The 19,503-nt window shown below is 49.2% G+C and overlaps 1 protein-coding gene across 1 annotated transcript; it reads left to right on the top strand.

Moving 5' to 3' along the window:
* Window positions 1-1,112: 1,112 nt before the first annotated feature.
* On the top strand, window positions 1,113-19,175 carry CTPS1 (CTP synthase 1). The gene is made up of 19 exons (XM_036396918.2): window positions 1,113-1,197; window positions 1,577-1,753; window positions 2,088-2,258; window positions 2,885-2,985; window positions 4,142-4,258; window positions 4,889-4,972; window positions 5,231-5,311; window positions 7,332-7,483; window positions 9,286-9,418; window positions 10,863-10,951; window positions 11,731-11,825; window positions 12,345-12,407; window positions 13,208-13,251; window positions 14,299-14,395; window positions 14,620-14,675; window positions 14,760-14,856; window positions 15,122-15,266; window positions 16,236-16,326; window positions 17,584-19,175. The coding sequence occupies exons 2-18, from the start codon at window positions 1,588-1,590 to the stop codon at window positions 16,318-16,320; spliced, it is 1,776 nt and encodes a 591-aa protein (XP_036252811.1). The 5' UTR covers window positions 1,113-1,197; window positions 1,577-1,587; the 3' UTR covers window positions 16,321-16,326; window positions 17,584-19,175.
* The last annotated feature ends 328 nt before the right edge of the window (window positions 19,176-19,503 follow it).

Genomic DNA, 19,503 nt, shown 5'->3' with positions numbered 1-19,503 from the left:
TTGTCTGGTAGCTGAAGTGGAATGTCTTGTGCCCCACTCATGAAATGGGGAAAGCTGGGATGTCTAAAGGAGAGCTCAGCCTCCCTGTGCCTTATCAGGATGTGCCACCAGGCAGTGACAGTGACAGCCCAAGCACACACAGCCCTTGCAGCTGTCACCCATCTCACTGCCACCAGAGCCATGGCCACTATTCTGCAGAAAAGGTGCTGGAAATGTTGTTTTTTTAATTTCCCACTCAGGAGCTATTGTAGGACAGCAGAAAACAGGAAGGGTCCTTTGTGGAGGAACAGATCAGCGTGGCCAGGTAATTCTGAAAGCAGATGCATCCTCCAAGGGGGCAGCAAGAACTGCATTCCTGTGCAGGGTCACCAAGTGCCAGCAGCGAGGGGACAGCCCCAGCCCATGGGAAGGCAAAGTGACATCTCTGCCCACAGAGCTATCAGCACGCAGGGGACATGTCCATGGGGAAGTGTGCTGGCAGGACACACAGACACCAGAAAATGAGACCAACAGTGGCAGAATCCACCTCAGGCACAGCTGAGGGAGCTGGGAAGGGTCTGGAGCCCCAGGAGGGGCTGAGGGAGCTGGGCAGGGGCTCAGCCTGGAGCAAAGGAGGCTCAGGGGGCCCTTGTGGCTCTGCACAGCTCCTGCCAGGAGGGCACAGCCGGGGGGGTCGGGCTGTGCTCCAGGGAACAGGGACAGGAGCAGAGGGAACGGCCTCAGGCTGGGCCAGGGCAGGCTTAAGGTGGATTTTGGGAATTTCATCGCTGAAAGTTTGTCCTGGCCTAGACTGCTCAGGGCAGCGGTGGAAGCCCCCATCCCTGGAAGCGTTCAAGAAAGCTGTGGATGTGGCACTTGGGGACATGATGAGGAGGTGTTCATTCATAGGTTGGACTGGATGATAGTAAAGGTTTTTTCCACCCCAGTTAATTCCGCGATCCCACAGCCGCTCCCGCCCTCCATGAGGCGCTGAGGGGGCCGGGGCGGGACAGAGGGCGGGGCTATGCCGCTCCGGCCACGCCCCCGAGCTCAGGCTCTGGGCCCGTCCCCTGCCAGCCCCGCCCCGCGCATGCGCAGAGGCGCAGCAGGGCCTCATGCGGTTCCCAGCCGAGCCGGCCGGGAGCGGCGCCGCGCGCGCTCCGCACCTCCCGCCCGCTCCCCCCGCGCGCGCGCTGTCCGCGCGCCCGGCGGCCCCAGGTGAGAGCGGCGGGCGGGACCATCCGGGCAGCGCTGGGGGGGGGGGAAGCCCGTGGGCGGCAGAGCGGGACCACGCGGACCCCGCGGGCCTGGCGGCGGGGCCACGCGGGCGGCGGTGGCGGGAATTTATGGCGGGAGGAGCGGGCAGGGCACCGGCCCTTAGCGGAGAGTGGGACACGGCCCGGGGCTCGCTGTCAGCAGTGTCAGCGGGCAGGGCACCGGCCCGGGGGTCGCTGTCAGCAATGGCAGCGGGCAGGGCACCGGCCCTCAGCGGAGAGTGGGACGCGGCCCGGGGGTCGCTGTCAGCAATGTCAGCGCCCGGAGCGCGTTCCGCTGGCAGAGCCCGCGCTGAGGCGGTGCCGGTGTCTGTCGCGGCCAGGCGCGGGGCAGATGAAGTACATCCTGGTCACGGGCGGCGTGATCTCGGGCATCGGCAAGGGCATCATCGCCAGCAGCATCGGCACCATCCTCAAGTCCTGCGGGCTGCATGTCACCTCCATCAAGATCGACCCCTACATCAACATCGACGCCGGCACCTTCTCCCCGTACGAGCACGGTGGGTGCCCCGCGGGCTCGGTGTCGGGGGCTGCCGGGCGGCGCCGGGGCTGTCTTGGCTTGCCGTGAATCGTCTCCTTTGTAGGAGCCTTTGTGCCTGCTCCTGAGCCTGCCAGCACTGCGGCTGCTGTGCTCACAGCACAGATGTGCTCTGCCTGTTCCTGCTGCTGCCCGAAGGGGTTCGGTCCCCAGTGCGCTGCTCCTCCCGGTTATTAAGGCTTTTAGTTCTGTTTGCCGCTCCTGAGCTTGCTGTGGCAATCGGGGAAGGAGTTTCCTTGTGTTGAATCGTTCCACGTGCCCGACACGTGTGCCCGTGCCTGTTTCTGTGCCCGCAGGGGAGGTGTTTGTGCTGGATGATGGAGGGGAAGTGGACCTGGACCTCGGGAACTACGAGCGCTTCCTCGATATCCGACTCACCAAAGACAACAACCTGACCACGGGGAAGATCTACCAGTATGTCATTAACAAGGAGAGGAAGGGAGATTATCTTGGCAAAACGGTCCAAGGTGATGCAAAACTTCTTTCCTGGTGCTTAGAAGTGCGTTCTGTATTTCAGCCCTGGCTGGATGTTTTTGCCTTTCATCTTCACTCGAGGCTCTGCACCATCTTGCTTGTGTTTGGACTGTGCTGGACTCGGGTCCAGCTGGCTAATGTACCCAGTGATAAATATGAATAGACTTCAGACCAATACACTTTGGGCTTTTTTGTTAGCTGGTTAAAATGGTAAATGCTTTTCTTAACTCTAGCCATTAGAAAACCCAAAGTATTTGTGAGTATCAGATCAGTGCCTTTCCTTTTTAACCACTCTCCACAGCTGGTTGACATAAGGACCTTTACAGACAGTTAAAAACAGTGTTACTTTCTCTATTTAGAGCAGAGAACGGTTTGTGCTTGAATCTTTCAGCTTAAAGGAAACGTTGCTTACATGTGTTTAAATTAAGGCAGGGTTCAATTTCCTGCCAAGGCCCTTGAAAATCACAGCCAAGAATAATCACTTCAAAAATGCACAGTTCTTTAAAGACAAAAATTCCTGCTCAAGCCCTGGCTAGTGATTGTCAGTAATTTGCTCTCTAATGAGTTAAGAGGGAGAAACGTGTGGGGGCTTTAACCTTTGCCTGGGTTTCTTTTCCAGTTGTTCCCCACATCACAGATGCCATACAGGAATGGGTAATGAGGCAGGCACAGATTCCTGTGGATGAAGATGGCATTGAACCCCAAGTTTGTGTGATTGAGGTTTGTAACTTTTTAAAAGTAGGTAGTTTTGTTTCTTGTATGCAGTAAACTGATCTATATGCATGTTTTTCTTTACAGAAATGTTCAACTTTGCATGTTATTGAATGGGTTAAAAATTCCCTTTGTTAATTTCACTTATTAATCTTTTGAGTTGCTTGCAGCTGCCTCATGAGGGGCAGCCCCACAGGATGCCAGGGAACAGCTGGCGCTGTGTCAGGGGAGATTTAGGCTGGAGATCAGGGCAAGGTTCTTCCCCCAGAGTGTGCTGGGCACTGCCCAGGGAATGGGCACTGCCAGAGCTCCAGGAGTGTTGTCCAGGATGGGATTGTTGGGGGGGTCTGTGCAGGGTTTTAGACTGGTCTCAGTGGGTCCCTTCCAGCTCAGGATATTCTATGAATCAAGCTACAGAATGAATTTTTCAGCTCTTGTAACTCAATATGCCAGTCTGAGTTAATTGTGCTGTACCCTCTTCTTTGGTGGATGGAGGGAGGGGAGGTAAATCCCCCTCTGGGTTCAGCTGTCTTTCCTCCTCCAAGTGACCAGTTGAAGCACAGGACATGCAGCAGGAAATGGCACGAGTTAGGGGTGGCACTTCCCAGGGTGCTTATGGAACATTCTGCTGCCAGGAGGAGACAGAGCAGGGTGAAGGCTCTGGCAGTGCTGAGCTGGCTGCTGGCACGTGCTAGCACAGGAGAGGGAGCTTGTCACAGAGCCCAGGTCAAGGTGACTTGGACTCTGCCTGCACCTTGGGTGCCAGTTTGTGTGCCAGGATCACAAGCCCAGATCTCAAGTACCAAGGAGGCACTGTCTGACAGCCTGGGAGCTCCAAGTGTGGTCTTGCATCTGTTCCTGCATGTGCCCTCTCTATATAGTTCTAAAACTTAACAGAAATCTGCTTCTCAGTGCCACCTAATGTTCATAAATCATAATTTTCACATCTAAGTATTTTCCCTGACTAGAAAATAGAAGTCAAGCTGATGTCTCTGAGGTGCTGCCCATAGGGGAAGCTGTTTTTTCTTGTGGCTTTTTGATATGTGGGGAAACGATGGCAGTAGAATAGCAGCTGGAGTAGATTGTTGTGTGGATTTCCATGTCTTTAGTGTACACCTGCAGCAGGTTTGGGCAGTATCTGTAACTCCCAGTGTGTGTTTGCCAGCTCGGGGGCACCGTGGGTGACATCGAGAGCATGCCTTTCATCGAGGCCTTCCGCCAGTTCCAGTTCAAGGCCAAAAGAGAGAATTTCTGCAACATTCATGTCAGCCTGGTTCCCCAGGTAAGGATCTGAAACATACTGGTGGGCAGAGGCCTCCTCAGTCCAAAATTTCCTAAATAGGTATTTCTGAAGTGCTTAAGTGCTGTTACTGTCTGTATTTCTGTGTATGTATAAACTTCTGGCAGAAGTGCAGAGATTATATGCTTATGTATTTAAAAAGTCTTACAGGAATTGAAAAAGATATTTTCAAATGGTGTAAATGTGTAATAAAGGTTTGGGAGTTGCAACAATGCAGCATGAGCATTCCTTGTGTCAGACTGAACTGGATTTGGCAGAGAAAATTGATAATTATGGAGTGCAGACCAGTGTTGGTTCTCTTCTCACTTTTCCCCCTTCTGTCCAGGCCAGGTGATTTATAGAGAAAAATCAGAAATACAGAACATTAGGTATTTGGAGGGAGCAGTGGATAAACCTTAGGCTCTCTGTCCCTCTCCTTCCTGCACTCCAGTGGGCAGATTGGAGCTTGGGTCCCTGCTGTTGCTCTCAGTCCTGGGGATTAAAATGGGCTCCATGAGCTTCATGTGAATTGTCCAAGAACTGAATCAAAGTTTTGATGAGATGTCCTCATTAACCTGCTGACTCATTGCTGCTTATCACAACCTGATACACCCACTGCTCTTCTCTGGCCAGCCAAGCTCGACAGGGGAGCAGAAGACCAAACCCACCCAGAACAGTGTTCGTGAGCTCAGAGGTCTCGGGCTCTCTCCAGATCTGGTAAGGTTTGTGTAGCTTTCAAGTTTGTGGCTTTAAATGTAAAAATCTGGCATGTTGCAGCAGCAGTCTTGTCTAAGTAATGCTGAATTTGAGAGCTCTTGTATAGTTGTGATAAATAAGGAAAAGAAACTGAATTGTGGGGTGTTTTTTTTTTCCTCAAATCAGAGACTGCACAAAGACAGCTCTTTTTGAGGTTTGTTTTATGAATGCCTGAGTGTTTCTGTTTGCATCACAACCCTGATGGTGCTGCTGTGTTAGATTGTTTGCAGGTGCTCCACTCCACTGGATACCTCAGTAAAAGAAAAGATTTCCATGTTCTGTCATGTTGAACCAGAACAGGTGAGGATTGCTGTCTGTGCTTCCTTGCAATAAATACTGGAGCTGCTTGTCAGATGCTGAGGGGGGTTTTGTCAAGTGCAGCAGTTCCAGCTCTGTGTTTTGGTAGCTGCATAATTCATTTGCTGCTTTGTCTACCTCCTTCCTGACACATGAACCTGTTGCTAAACCAATTCTTTTTGTGCCAGCACCCAGGTTTTCTTGTGAGGTGATTGGTGTAAGCTTAGAGAATTCTATGGAATCCAAGGTGATTTCTGAATCACTGTTTTGACCTTAATTATAGTTCCACATTCCTCCTGTGAACAAAGAATGAGATTTTTCCAGTATTTAGAGGTGAAAAGATTACCCAAAATTAGTTTTAAAGGCTATATTACTGTACTTCTGCTCTTTTCACAATATTATTCTGCTCAAGAATTCTTGAGGAGAGATTTCACAGAGGTTGAAATGGTGTTTGGGAGAAGCACTGCTTCACTTGAAGGTTGTGATATGCACAAATTCCATGTTTGCATGATTCTTTCTATACTGAGACTTGTAACACATTCTAAGGTGGACCTTGGAAAATAGTCAAAAGTGTAGGCTGAGTTTTAGCACTTTGCAATCCATGTGGAACTCGAAAAATGTTGTCTTTTTGTGAAAGACTGAGTATAACTTCACAATCCCATGTTCTGTCAAGTAATTTTTACTAATCTGCTCTATAGCAAGACCAAACTTGAGTCCTGCAGTTTCAAGCACTGCACTGCTGGCAATAATGTTGATGTGTCATCAGTGAAATATCTACCTCTTGTTGGCCAGGAATTCAGAATAAGTTGGCTCTTGTCCCTTTCCAGGAAGTTTAATGCAGTTCTATGTAGTTGCTGCTCTGACTGCTGTTGCACTTGGATCGAGAAGTGAGCGGTAAAAGAGGAAAATGTGCAGCCAAGGAGGTTTGACTGGTGCAGAACTGAACTCTGCTCTCATTTGAGTCAGTAGAAATGAGGATTTAAAGAAGTTTTGCCAGTGTGTTTTGGATCCCTAAAGTACAGGTTCATTATTAATGGACAGGTGACATTTGTCCTGAGCCATCTTTTCCCATTTCAGTTAACTAGAACTGTAGATGCAGATTTTCCTCATTGACCGTAGAATTCTTTGCTCATAATTGTGCAATCCCAAATTGGATGAGGGGCACCCTGTAAAGTGTATTGCTGTCCTGGGGTGACAGCTTGCCCTGGGTTTCACTCAGACTGGGTTAGGAAGCACAGTGGAGGGAAGGGGGAAGCTGTGCCTGTGGCAGTTTGACTGTAGCTTCACTTGTGGTTCTGTATCACAGGAGTCTCTCTGGAGTGTTCTTTGAACTTTGCTGAGTGCTGCTCACATGAAGTGCTGGACAGCTGACTCCTGCTGCTGGGTTACTGTGTTCCAGCCCTTCCCAAGGGGCTCCAGGGGCAGTAATGCCTTGGGAGGGCTGAAATGGCTTTTTCAAGTATAAGGAAACCAGTGTTAAACTACTGATATGTTATATTGTGACCGTGTTCACAGGGGCCTGAGGATGAGGGAAGAGACGAGGATCTGACTCCTGTTTCAGAAGGCTGATTTATTATTTTATGATATATATTATATTAAAACTATACTAAAAGAATAGAAGAAAGGATTTCATCAGAAGGCTGGCTAAGAATAGAAAAGGAAAGAATGATAACAAAGGCTTGTGTCTTGGACAGAGTCTGAGCCAGCTGGGCTGTGATTGGCCATTAATTAGAAACAACCACATGAGCCCAATCCCAGATGCACCTGTTGCATTCCACAGCAGCAGATAACCATTGGTTACATTTTGTTCCTGAGGCCTCTCAGCTTCTCAGGAGGAAAAATCCTAAGGAAAGGATTTTTCAGAAAATATCATGGCTACATTATATTATTCAAAATGTTATTGTCTGGAAGTTTAGGTGGTCATAGGGTTTTCTGCTAGAGGAACACTCAGAATATCTGAGTAAAAATGATTGTACAGGCACTGGATGGCTGTGTTTTAATGCTATCATTCTTTTATGAACAGGTCATTTGTGTCCATGATGTCTCCTCCATCTACCGGGTTCCTCTGCTGCTGGAGGAGCAGGGAGTTGTGGACTACTTCAGGCACAGGCTGGACCTTCCCATCGAGAGGCAGCCCAGGAGGATGCTCATGAAGTGGAAGGAGATGGCTGACAGGTGAGCTGCACTGCTGGGCACACTGCAGCACACTGCAGCATTGCTTTCTGTTCTTGGTTCTTTGAGATGATGTGTAATTCCCTCTTCTTAAGTGTGTTCTTACATGCTCACGTTGTTTCTTTTTTCTTTTGCTCAGAGCCCCATCCAAACTTTGAATGTTTCCAGGGTGGGGAATCCACAGCTGCTGTGGGAGGTTCTTCCCAAAGCATTCATATTGAACTAACGAGTTTTTATTAATGCTTTCAAATGGAAATGAAAATTATGTGTTATCTCAGGCTTGATGAAACCAAAAATCCTACAGCTACAACTTCTGTTCCTCCTGCTTGGTTTAGCTGAGCCTTAATGCAGTGGTGATCCTGCAGTCCCCTTGGAGGTGAAGACAGAAACCCTGACTGGATCAGAATGTGGAACTGTTTATTCCAGCTGGGTTTCTTTTGCTTGCCAGAGCTGCTCTGAACTTCATTCATTCATGTGTTGCTAAAACAACTGCATGGGTTTCAGACAACCTGTGCCAGTGCCTCACCACTGTCACTGTACAAAACTTCATCCTTATATCTGCCTAAATCCCCCCTCTTTTAGATTAAAACCATCACCACTTGTCCAGGCACAACAGACCCTACTAAAAAGTCTGTCCCCATGTTTCTCATAAATTCTCTTAATGGAAGGCTGCCATAAAATCTCCCTCTCCCTGGGGCTTTTTCTTCTTCAGGCTGAACCACCCCAATTCCCTCAGCCTTCTCTCCATAAAATCCTGTGAGATAAACTTAGTGAGATCCTTATCTTGTGTTGGAAGTTTACTGCCTGAGTCAAACCCAGCTTGAAGTTATTAACAGCTGGACAGCTCTGCCCTCCCTTTTTATTAAAAAACAACTTCTCAGTAACATTACAAAGTGTTGAAATCCTTTTGTAGCTATATGGAGATGGCAGGAGTGTCAAAGAATATCTTTGAGAGTTCTTTCAGGTAAGTGGGACAAGTGTTTGGTACCTGTTCTGAGACTCCTTGGACACTGGGCTTTTTCTTGTGAGGCTCAGGCTCAATGTTCATGAGGAAATAGTGAATAGAGTCTTTTCAGAAAGGGCTTGAACGTCAGCTGAAGCCTTAAATATGTTTGTTCTTATAAGAAATTAATTTTCAAGATCTAGATGCTTTCCTTGATTTCTGTGCCTGACATAAGCCCTGTCAATAACATTTCCTTTGATGGGGAAAGCCCTTGGTCACCAGCTGGGCTGAGGGTATTTAGCAATTCTGGGAGAAACTTTAAACAAACTCTTGGCTGTGGCCAGGAATTCTGTGTGAATCCTGTGCTGCCAGGTGCTGGGGATTGAAAGTGGAGGCAGCACAGCCTTAGGGCTGCAGAAATGCAGAAATGCTTTCTGTGTTTGGAGCTCCTGGTAGGAGCTGAGCAGCAGCGTGGGAAGATGCTGTGCAGTACAAACATACACCAAGCTGTGCTTTGATCCTCTCCTAGGAGTTCACTGCAGCTTTTGGATCTAATACAGCTTCCTGAAGAGGCAGTTTGGATCTGCTCAGAATGGCTTTTCATCATCAGGAGAGATGAGTTAATTTATGTGTGGCTTTCTGCAACTGTTTTCCTCAGTCGTTGTTGTGGTTTTGATCTCGCTTTGATGTTTCTAAATCAAAATTATTGTAAAAGGTCACTCTTGCAAGGACGTCAGCTCTGTTGGACACACTTAGGAGAACAGGAAAAGTTTGTTTGTTCCTTGGAAAGCTGAACAGAATGGAAGATTCCATCCCTCCCCTGTTAGTGCTGGAATAACCTGTGTGCTCTGGTGTTCTGTAGGTACGACCGTCTGCTGGAAACGTGTTCCATTGCACTGGTGGGCAAATACACCAAATTTTCTGACTCCTATGCATCTGTCATCAAAGCCCTGGAGCACTCTGCCCTGGCCATCAACCACAAACTTGACATTAAGGTAGGGGTGGGTCTGTGTGTGGGGAAAGAACTCCACCCATGCTGCTTCCACCTACAGTGCTGCCCATCCTAATTCACATTGTCACAAATCTGAATTATCCTTGTATCCAAAGGATAATTTGATGCATAAAATTATCCTTGCATCAAAACAGCTGTTTTGATTATAACAGCACTAAAACAGCTGTTATCAGGCCTAAACCAGCTTCAGAGCAAAGCAGCCTCTCCTCCTGTGAGCTGGAGTGGGTGGAAATTGCTCAGTGCTGTGTGCTGAGCTGTGACAGTGGTTGATGGATTGGAGGAGGGCACTCTCTGCTCTCATTTCTCTCACACTTGTTGCAAGTGATTCTTTTTGTGGTTTTACCTTTTTTGTTGCTGTTAACCTTGTGGTACTCAGGTTTTATGATGCCCCTGCCTCAGGCTTTGTTAAGGTTTTCATGCTGGTTTGGATGCACAGATGCTCAGGGGTCTTGGTCATAGCTGGATCCTCTGAAGAGGTGAAATATGAATTCTACCTGTTGCTAGAAATTTAATTTTCATTTCAATAGACTTTTAAATGCCCAGCAGTTCCATGATGTCAGTGAGTCATGGAAATAGGTGATTGCTTTTGAACAGTAGTGATCTAGGTCAGGGTTTCCTTTCAACTTCCAAAATCAGTAGAGGTGAAAATAAGCAAAACAAGACTGGTAAAGTGCAGACCCTGCATGTGCATCTGTGGGTATTCCCTGGCAAGGCTGTGTCTGAGTGGCTCAGGAGTGAAGTGAGCTCTGTGCAGGGACATCTTGTGCTGAAGAACTGAGTAGCTGTAGTTAGTTAAACAACTGATTGGTAGTTTTGCAACTTCCAAAAACCAAACAAAAAAAGAAGGACAAAATTGTTCTTTTAAAGGGTTAGCAGCCTGCCAGAACATCCAGAAGTTCAGAGGTACTGGAATGCTGTGGATGAGAAAATGGAAAAATTGCAGGGTTTTTTTCCATTGTCATAACACCCTTTAATTACAGTAGCCTGTGTTTCACCATAGCCTATTTCTTCTGCAATGCCTCTTGAAGGAGATGTTTATTTGATGAAAAAAGAATGGTTTTTTTTCCTCTCTGTGTGGTGGTTTGTGTTTGCAGAGCCCCATGTTCCCACCTTGCTGTGCTGCATTCACACCTCACATTGAACATCACAGGCTGGGGCTCAGGGTCTTGGTGTAAGCAGGGCTGCAGAGAGGGGAGGACACAGAAATCACAGGTTCTGTTTGTGCACAAAGAGCAGGGGGATGAGGAAAGGAGTTTTGTTGGCTAACAGATGGGAAATCAGCCCAGAAAAAACTGAAGTATCCATTAGGAAACAAATCCAGAAGTGCCCAGGAGGAATTATGCTGTCCTAATTTAATGAGAATTCAGGGAGTCCTGTACACTCTGGTGGCAATATCTCATCATCTTTTTTTTTGGATTTCTTCCCAGTACATTGACTCTGCTGACTTGGAGCCAGACACTCTGCAGGAGGAGCCTGTCAGGTACCACGAGGCGTGGCAGAAGCTCTGTGGTGCTGAGTAAGTTCTGCTGTGACCCTTTTTGGAGAATGCCTGATAAACCTGTTTTCAGCACACTCTGACAAGGTCCCAAACACCTCTCAGGGGCATTTAGGTGGAGGTGTTAAATGGAGAATTGTTAAATAAGTGAGGGAGGTGGGGGAAATGGTCATGGTCATGAGGATATGCACACCTGCATGATCAGGTGGAAACAGAGGAAATCAGGAGGAAGGAAAGGTACTGGTGCAGCCAGACTGAGAATGGAAGGTGTGAATGGAGTACCAAGTTCTTCAGAAATAGTATGAGAGGGGGAAAAGCATTAGTGTGCAGAGGAGTGCCAAGAATTAGCACAAAACCAAGAACAAGTGGAGCCTGTTCCCCCTCAGGGCAGCAGGATTGGAGTGAGAAGAAAGAACTTCCTGCAGAGTTTGGTGTTAGGACAACCTGACACTGTAGCCAGGGGTTTGCTCAGCATGGGCCTGGCTGGGTGATGTGTTTGCAAACATGTTTGGGGCAGGGTGTGTGAGTCCCACAGCATGAACCATTCCAGCATGGTAACCTGTGAGATACTTGGGATCTCTCTTTTTGGGAAGCTAAAATTGGCATTTATGAAATATTTCCCCCTCTTTATGTGACAGCTCATGTGAAAACTGCTGCAGCCAGGCCTTGCCACGTGGCTATTTCAGAGCCCTTTTCAGAGGAGAGATCTTGCAAGGCCAAGATTTTATGGGAGGGAGGTGATTTGTGGGTGTGTGGTTTGGGGCAGCCATGCTGAATGGAATCTTTTCATCCCCATGCAGTGGAGTTCTGGTTCCTGGTGGATTTGGTGTTCGAGGGACAGAAGGCAAAATTCAAGCTATTTCCTGGGCAAGGAAACAGAAAAAACCCTTTTTAGGTGAGAAGCATGTTTCATCCATAAGAAGAAATAAAGCAAAGGAAAGGAAGTTGAAGGTGTCTGTGCTGGTCTGCAGCAGGAGCTGCCCTGGTTTTCACTGCTGTGTGGGATGAGCAGTTTTGCAGGCAGTGATTTGTGCTCAGCTGAGCAGGGAGTGCAGCCTCAGCCCTGCTTAGCTCTGAAGTGGTCAGAGTTGGCTGACAGGGAGTCAGCAATGTGGGGATTGCAGTCTGGGGATGTTTCACATCAGCCTGTGGTGATCTTGGCACCAGGAAATCCAAGACTGCATTTCAGTGAAGTGTCTGTGGCGAGAGACTCAGCTGGAGTATGAGCAGAGGGGATGGGAAAGGGAGGGACGTGAAGCTTGTCAGGACTACAGAGCCCTAAATCCCAGTCCAAGATCTGCCTCATGCAGGTTTTCCTCTGACTCAGGATACTCTGGGAGGGTGTGTGTGCTTTGCAGCATGGGCTCAGAGGTCCTTGTCCTGAGCTGATCATGTCCTGCCTGTCCTTCCACAGGAGTCTGTCTGGGAATGCAGCTGGCAGTGGTGGAGTTTGCTCGCAGTGTCCTTGGTTGGAGAGGTAATGGCACAAAACCCTTCCTGCCTTTGGTAATTTCTTGGGTTGCTTGAGTAATGTGATCTATATAGAGTAATATCTAAAAAATTGTGATTTTTTTTTTTAGATACCTGTGATTTTAAGTTTTTCATAGGTCAGTTTAATTTTTTACCTAGACCTGTAAAAACCCCTGTCTCTTTTGCTAATTTAAAGTAAAAAGAGCAATTTCCTTACCCTATTTAAATAAAAATCAATAGAGTAAGAGAAGCTTATAATGACAGAAAGCTTCCTATTGCTCAACATGAGATTCTTAGCTCCTGAATGAAACACCATGGCAGATTCCCACTGCAGCCAGTGGCAATGAAGCTCAAAAAGCAACTCAGCCAGCCAGCAGCTGCAGCTCCTTCAGTGAGTGGAGTTACCTCCTGAGCCCTCTGCTTGGATTGAGCAGGTTCCTGTTGATACAACTCCCATCAGAGTGCTAAATTGAATTCTCAGCCTGACTCTTTGATTCTCTCCAGTAATGAGGGGGAGGAAAAAGGAGTTCCTCAAACCATTGTGCTCCTTTCCCCCTCCCTGCCTTTATTTCTGTATTTGAAGCTGTGTTTTTCCTGAATGAGGATGGGTTGTCCTCTGCCTGCAACCTTTGAAATTGGTACTGAACAGTGCTGACAGCCCTGTTCCTGCTGCCTGGGGTGTTCTGTGCCTGAGGGGGGGCTCAGCACAGCTGGGGATGAGGAGGAGCTGTCCCTGGGGCAGCTCCTGGAGGTGATGCCATGCTTTGAGCCACTCTGTGCTCCTGACTGCTGAATCTTACATTGCAGATGCCAACTCAACAGAGTTTGACCCCAAAACTTCTCATCCAGTGGTGAGTTTATGGTGATTTACTTGTGATAGCCTTACCTGACTTTCCTGCCCATCCCTGGGCATGATTGCCAGAGCAGCTGTGGCTGCCCCTGGAGCCCTGGCAGTGCCCAAGGCCAGGCTGGGCATTGGGGCTGGCAGCACCTGGCACAGTGGGAGGTGGCCCTGGGCTGCAATGAGCTGGCATTGAAGATCCCTTCCCACCCAAACCACTCTGGCATTCCCATTCCTCAATCCAGGATGGAAACCAGCACCAAAAACCATTGCAGCAAATGGAGAAAGGAAAGGAAAGAATGATTTCCTGCATGGTTCCAGGTGCCCCCAGTGCCATTTGCCACAGGGGTTTGTAGCCTGGCAAGGCCTGGTTGGAGAGGTTTGGGCTCTGCCAGGGTGCCCAGAGCAGCTGTGGCTGCCCCTGGAGCCCTGGCAGTGCCCAAGGCCAGGCTGGGCATTGGGGCTGGCAGCACCTGGCACAGTGGGAGGTGGCCCTGCCATGGCAGGGGTGGCACTGGGTGGGATTTAAGGTCCCTTCCAATTTGAAGTGTTGTATGATAGCTCCAGACAGACCTGAATTCCTGGGTACCATTGTGGAAGGCTCTGTGTTTCTAGTCCAGAGTCCACCATAATGATTGGCTTCTGCTGTAATTTAAAATGCTACTCAAAGTGAGGAAGTTATCAAAAACCAGCTTATGATGATTTATCAAAGAGTGAGCAAGTCTGATTTAATTTTTTTCCCCCATAAATTTGCTTGTTTGTTTGACATGCAGTTCAGTAAACATCACAGTATTGGTGTGTGCAATCTGTGTAAACTCTGAGGCCATTTCCTCTGTGAAAGTTCCCTGAATATCCACAAACCTCCCATAGGTACTGAACAACTCAGCCAGCTAACCTAGTTCTGTTGGTCTGCCTTGTCAGGACAGTGTTCCTTGGGCTGGTTTCCTTGGTTTTTTGCATGAATGTTGATGGGATTTTTTTTCCTTTTATGTGTCAGAGTTTGCCTGTTATTGTTACTCCTCCCTGATTCCCACCTCCCTCTGAATTCTTTCCACAGGTCATAGACATGCCAGAACATAATCCTGGGCAAATGGGTGGGACAATGAGGCTTGGCAAGAGGAGGACACTGTTCCAAACCAAGAATTCAATCATGAGTAAGGCCTTTCTTGTCTCTTCTGGAAATGTTTCCTGGGGAAAGTGAGGCCTGGGGATGTTGCAGCATCCCTGAATGGCAGCTGTTCACAGACTGTTCTGGTGGGGAATGGGGATCAGGGAATTTAATTCCCTCCAGAAGTGGCAGATTCTGAAGGATGCTGATCAAGTGAATGTGTTAAAAGCTGTGATCACTGCTCTAAGGAACATTTCAATTCTGCTGCAGGGAAGCTCTATGGAGATCACGATTTCTTGGAAGAGAGACACAGACACAGATTTGAGGTAAAAATGCTCATGCAGGTATTGAGCTTTCCTGTGTAATCCAGACACAAGAGATCATGGCTTGCCTTGCTTCTGGTTTTCTAGGTCAATCCAGAACTGAAGAAGTGTTTTGAAGAGCAAGGTCTGAAGTTTGTGGGGCAGGATGAGGAGGGAGAGCGGATGGAAGTGGTTGAGCTGGAAGGTGAGTCCTTAAGTTTGTGGGTGTGGGATGGACAGGGGAAAGTGTTTGGAGGGTAATGGAGCAGCTTTTCATGTGGGACCCATTCAGACTGTCTTGACTGCATCCATAAAATGATGGTAAAAATAAAATCCCATGTCCCTCTCCATTTATGGACAAAAATGGAAATGATACTTCCCCATCATCAGGGCTTCAGCATAATGAGGATTTCACCTGCAGCTCAGCACCAGCTTGAGAGACTTGACATGAATGTTTTGTTTGTTTTCAGACCATCCTTTCTTCGTTGGTGTTCAGTATCACCCCGAGTTCCTCTCCAGGCCCATCAAGCCATCACCCCCATACTTTGGGCTCCTCCTGGCATCTGCAGGGAGACTCACCCACTACCTGCAGAAGGGCTGCAGGCTCTCCCCCAGGTGGGTTTCAGACAGAGCCCAGTCAGAGCTGTCACAGGACGCTGCTGCTTCCTGCAGGATAGCTCAGAGCATCCTCTTGGCACAGAGCTCCTGGGGATAACTTGGTATTGCACCCCCTTCTTTGCACTCTTCTTTTGAAAGCTCACATCTGTGTGTTGAGGCTGATTGTGGGGCCACAGAGCTGTCCTGCAGAGAGGATCTGCAGCCTTGTGCTGTCAGTCAGGCTTTGGGGAAGCTGAGGTTGGGCCTGCTCTTTTACACGATTGAGACCTCATGGGCTTTCCCCTCCATTCCTCAGACAAGTCCCATGTACAGGCTGGTCCATGAGAAACTTGTTCCTGTTGCTGGTTTAAAGAACAGGCCTGGTGGTTGCAGCCTCTTAATTTTGTTTTTTTCTGCTGACTTCAGCTTTCCTTGTTTCAGCTTGCAAAGCAAGTAGTGTTTTGGGTGGATTTAATGGTGCAGTTACTCGGTGCTGCTGTTCCCCAGTGCCTGCAATTCCCTTTGGCTCTTGGGACTGTGCAGCAAATAACAACCATTTGGTACTGACCTGTTCTCCTCCTCACACTGAGGGGTTGCTGACAGGCACTAAACAAAAACCAGACCAAATGCAGAGGAGAATTAGCAGTGTCTGCATCAAACCCAGGCAAATGCAATGCCAAAAATAAAGTGTTGGCTTTGTGGGCTGAGCTGCAGAGCAGCTGCACCACAGGATTCCTGTGTTGGTTCAACATCACAGTGCTCAGGTGTGGTCCAGAGGAGTTTTGTGTGTGAGGCACTCTCATTTCAGTGCCTCCAAGGGTGGAGAGATATTTTAACTCTCTGCTTTTGCACATTTGACTTTGAAATGGCTCCTTGCAGCAGAGGAGCTGAAGTTTTCCCTGTGCTGCAGCATCCCACATTAATTAATGAATTAATCTGTCCTTAAAGCACTTGTGCTCCCTAACCCCAAATCCTTTACTCCTGCAGGGACACCTACAGTGACCGGAGTGGCAGCAGCTCTCCTGACCTGGAGATAACAGAGCTGAAGTTCCCTTCAGCAAACCACGACTGATTCCTGGTAATGTTTCATGATCTCTGCCTCTTCCTTTGGGAAAAAAAAAATTTCTTGGCCAATCTTTGCTTCTGGCAACTGATTCCCCACATTGTTTGGTAGAAAGCTGGGGCACCATGAGATGGGCTGGGGCTCACACATCTGTTCCAGCTGTGCTGAGGGCTGGGTGCTGCCTCTGTCTGTGTAACAGCTGGGGATGGGTGTCCCCTTAGCAAAGTGACACAATAAAATACAAATACAGAGGAATTTGGGGTTAGATTTGGATGAAAGCACCAGTGGAGCACACACTGCTGGGAATGGGGGCAGAGCTGCACAAGGGGTTCCTGGGTTTAGGAAATTCAGTATTTTGCAGTCCCTCACCATAGTAAAAGAACATCTTGGAAGTATCCATTGTGTCCATCTCCTGGGACAGCAGATCCTGTCAGACCTAGGGCTCAAGCTCTGCTCTGTAAAGGCTGCAGGTGTTACAGGGATGTGAAAACTGGATGTAAACAGTCCTGGGAAGGAGAAGATACTAAAACCTGGCACTCAGACTGTACCAGCAAAACAGAGTTTACATTTGCATCCTCCCTCTGTTCAGTGGGTGATCATGGATGTGACACCTGGCCCTGCTCTGGCTGGTTTGTGAGGGGGTTTTGCAGGAGCTGAGCAGCATCTGCACACCCCTGTGGGTGGGTGGGCTCCACTGCTGAGTGGCAGGGCATGGAGAGCTCCAGCCCTTCCCTCCTCCCCTTCCAGAGTGCCTGCAGGGGGACAGCAGGGTCAGCCCCAGTCTGGCACAGGAGTGCTCCCCATCCCTGGGCACAGCACTGGGACCAGATGGGACTGCTGGGTGTTGGGCTGCTCCACAGCACCAAGAGCTGAAGAATTCCCCCTGTAAATGTTGATCCTAAAGATACTCTGAGCCTTGGTCTCACTGACAGTATCCCCCGTGTTCCCTAATGTGGCAGCTCTGGTGGCTTGGAGGCTGTCCCCACATGGGGAGAGTGGCAGTCCCTGGGATTGGTGTCACCCAGCTCTCTTAGGGCTGCATGCAGCACAGTGCAAATGCTGCTTTGGTGCTGCCTGTGGGCAGGGCTCAGTGCTGGCTGAGCTGTGCTCACTCCCTGTGCTCTGTGTGGAAGGAGCCATGGCCAGGGGGGCAGTTCAGTGCCTTTGGGGGTGCCCCAGTGGAGCTGAGACAGCCCTGAGCTGGGCACAGGGCTCTGGCCAGGGCCCCTGTGTCAGACCTGTCAGTGATTCCTGCTCCTTTTCTCTCTCCAGGTGTGTCCTTGCTGCAGAGAGGAGTCTCCATTAGGTTTTCCAGGTGTTCTTACAGCAGCAGCTTCAACACCCTCAGCTTTGGGCTTTCCTAACTTACGGGTTTATAATTTTTGCTCTGAGATCCTGTCCCTTATTTCCTCAGCTCTTCTGTCCTTCCTTTATTCTCTCTATAGATCTTGGTTATTTGTGGAGGGGAGTTCAGAGAGGCCCCTCCAGACTCCCTTCAGTTGCTTGGAGGCCGGCTTGGAGGCCAAGGCGAGCTGGGTGTGGGATTTGCTGTGCTGAGGGGAATCCCATGGCCCCAGCCCTTCCCAGTGCAGGCAGTGCTTGGCACCAGGGTGCCTTGGACACTGACAGTGCAGCTGCTCTCTCCAGTCCTTCTGCTCCCTCCTCAGTCTTTACTTACTGGTGAAATTATGGATGGCACAAGATTTTGGGAGCTGGCTTAGTGTCTGAGCTGGGCTGTGCTGCACAGAGGGCTCTGGGCAGCTTCATGCAGCCTTTTTGGTTTGTTTGGCTTTTTTTTCAGGGGATGATTTTTGTTTTGTTGGTTTTTTTTTTCTTTTTTTTTTTTTCAGTAGCATTTGCAAACCTTTGGCACTGGTGCTCTTGGTGCATTCATTGTCACAATGAATTTGTAACCAGGAAGATCTTCCTGGAATAGTGTTAGTTACTCTGGAATATGCTCAGCTCTGGCTGAGGTGTCACTGCAGGGATGTGATCAACTGGGATCAGGCTGAGGGCCAGGAGAACAAAGCTGCAGGGAAACCCTGACCTGAGGGGTCCCTGTGAGCCCTCCCTGTGCTCCTGGGGCTGGGAAACTTCGACCCCTTGCATCAAGGGGGAGGTGAGCACAGAGTGAACCCCTGAACCACTTCACTGCTGCCTTGAACTGTGTCCCTGGCCTGGGACACAGCAGCTCCTGGTGCTTTTTCATGGATTTGAAGTGGAGCCTTTTTGTTGCCTTTTTGTCCTCGCTGGAGTCACGTCCTGGCCTCCTGCAGTGGGTGCCCTTCTTCTCCAAGGGCTGTTCCTGAGGGAGGAGCTCACCAGCCCTGCCTTGGTGTTGCTGTCCAGCTCTGTGGGGCTGAGGGGCTGAGCTGCCTCCATTCCCTGCCCTGTGTGGCCCTTGATTGAGGAGAAAGGAACAAAGAAAAAGGAAGGAAAGTGTCTCCCTTGTCTGATGTTGCACACTCGGACTTCAGCAGCTCCGTGGAGTTTGGGAGAGCTGCACGGTCAGACCTGGCTGAGCCACAAAACCAAACCCTGTCCTGTCCCTCCCCAGTGATCTCCTCCCAGCTCCCCTTGCTTTTTTAGTCCTCATTTGTTTTAAATATTCCCTGTAAAGCTGCTGTGAGCCTGGAGAGCTTGGAGCACTCCTCGTGTGCCAGTTCCAGCTGTGGGGCAGGAATTCTCGAGTTGCAGTTGCTCTGCTGCTGCCCACTCCTGCCCTGGCCTGGCCATCCTGGGGCAGGCTGAGATCCTCCCTCAGCTGCAGCACAACTGTGGTTTTTTTTTTCTCCTGAAATGTTTGTTTTGGCCAAAACTCTGCAACTGACTGGGTCATTAAATGCTCATTTGTAACAAACTGAGTGAGGAGCCCTGAGCCTGCTCTGTTCTGCCTGCTCGGAGGGAGGGAAGGAAAGGACTGAAGCACAAAACTTCCCAATCTTGAATTAATCCCCTCTAAGCTAGCAAAAACTTGTGGGTTTAGATGTGGAGCTGCAAAGTCTGAAGTTACTGAGCTTCCTTCCAGCCCTGGAGAAACCTGGGGAGCGTGGGCTGAGCCTGCAGGCTCTGCAGGGCAGGAAAAGGTTTCCAGTGGCTTTGAGCTGCCCCAGGAGGGTTTGTCCACCCTGTCCTCCACAGCCAGGAGCGTTCTTGCCTGCTGCAGGAGAAGCAGGGCTGTGCACAGGCCAG

The sequence above is a fragment of the Molothrus ater genome, chromosome 24 (assembly GCF_012460135.2).
Source record: "Molothrus ater isolate BHLD 08-10-18 breed brown headed cowbird chromosome 24, BPBGC_Mater_1.1, whole genome shotgun sequence".
Lineage (NCBI taxonomy): Eukaryota > Metazoa > Chordata > Aves > Passeriformes > Icteridae > Molothrus > Molothrus ater.
Note: the sequence above shows the minus strand (reverse complement) of the source record. Positions and strands in the feature narration are given on the sequence as shown.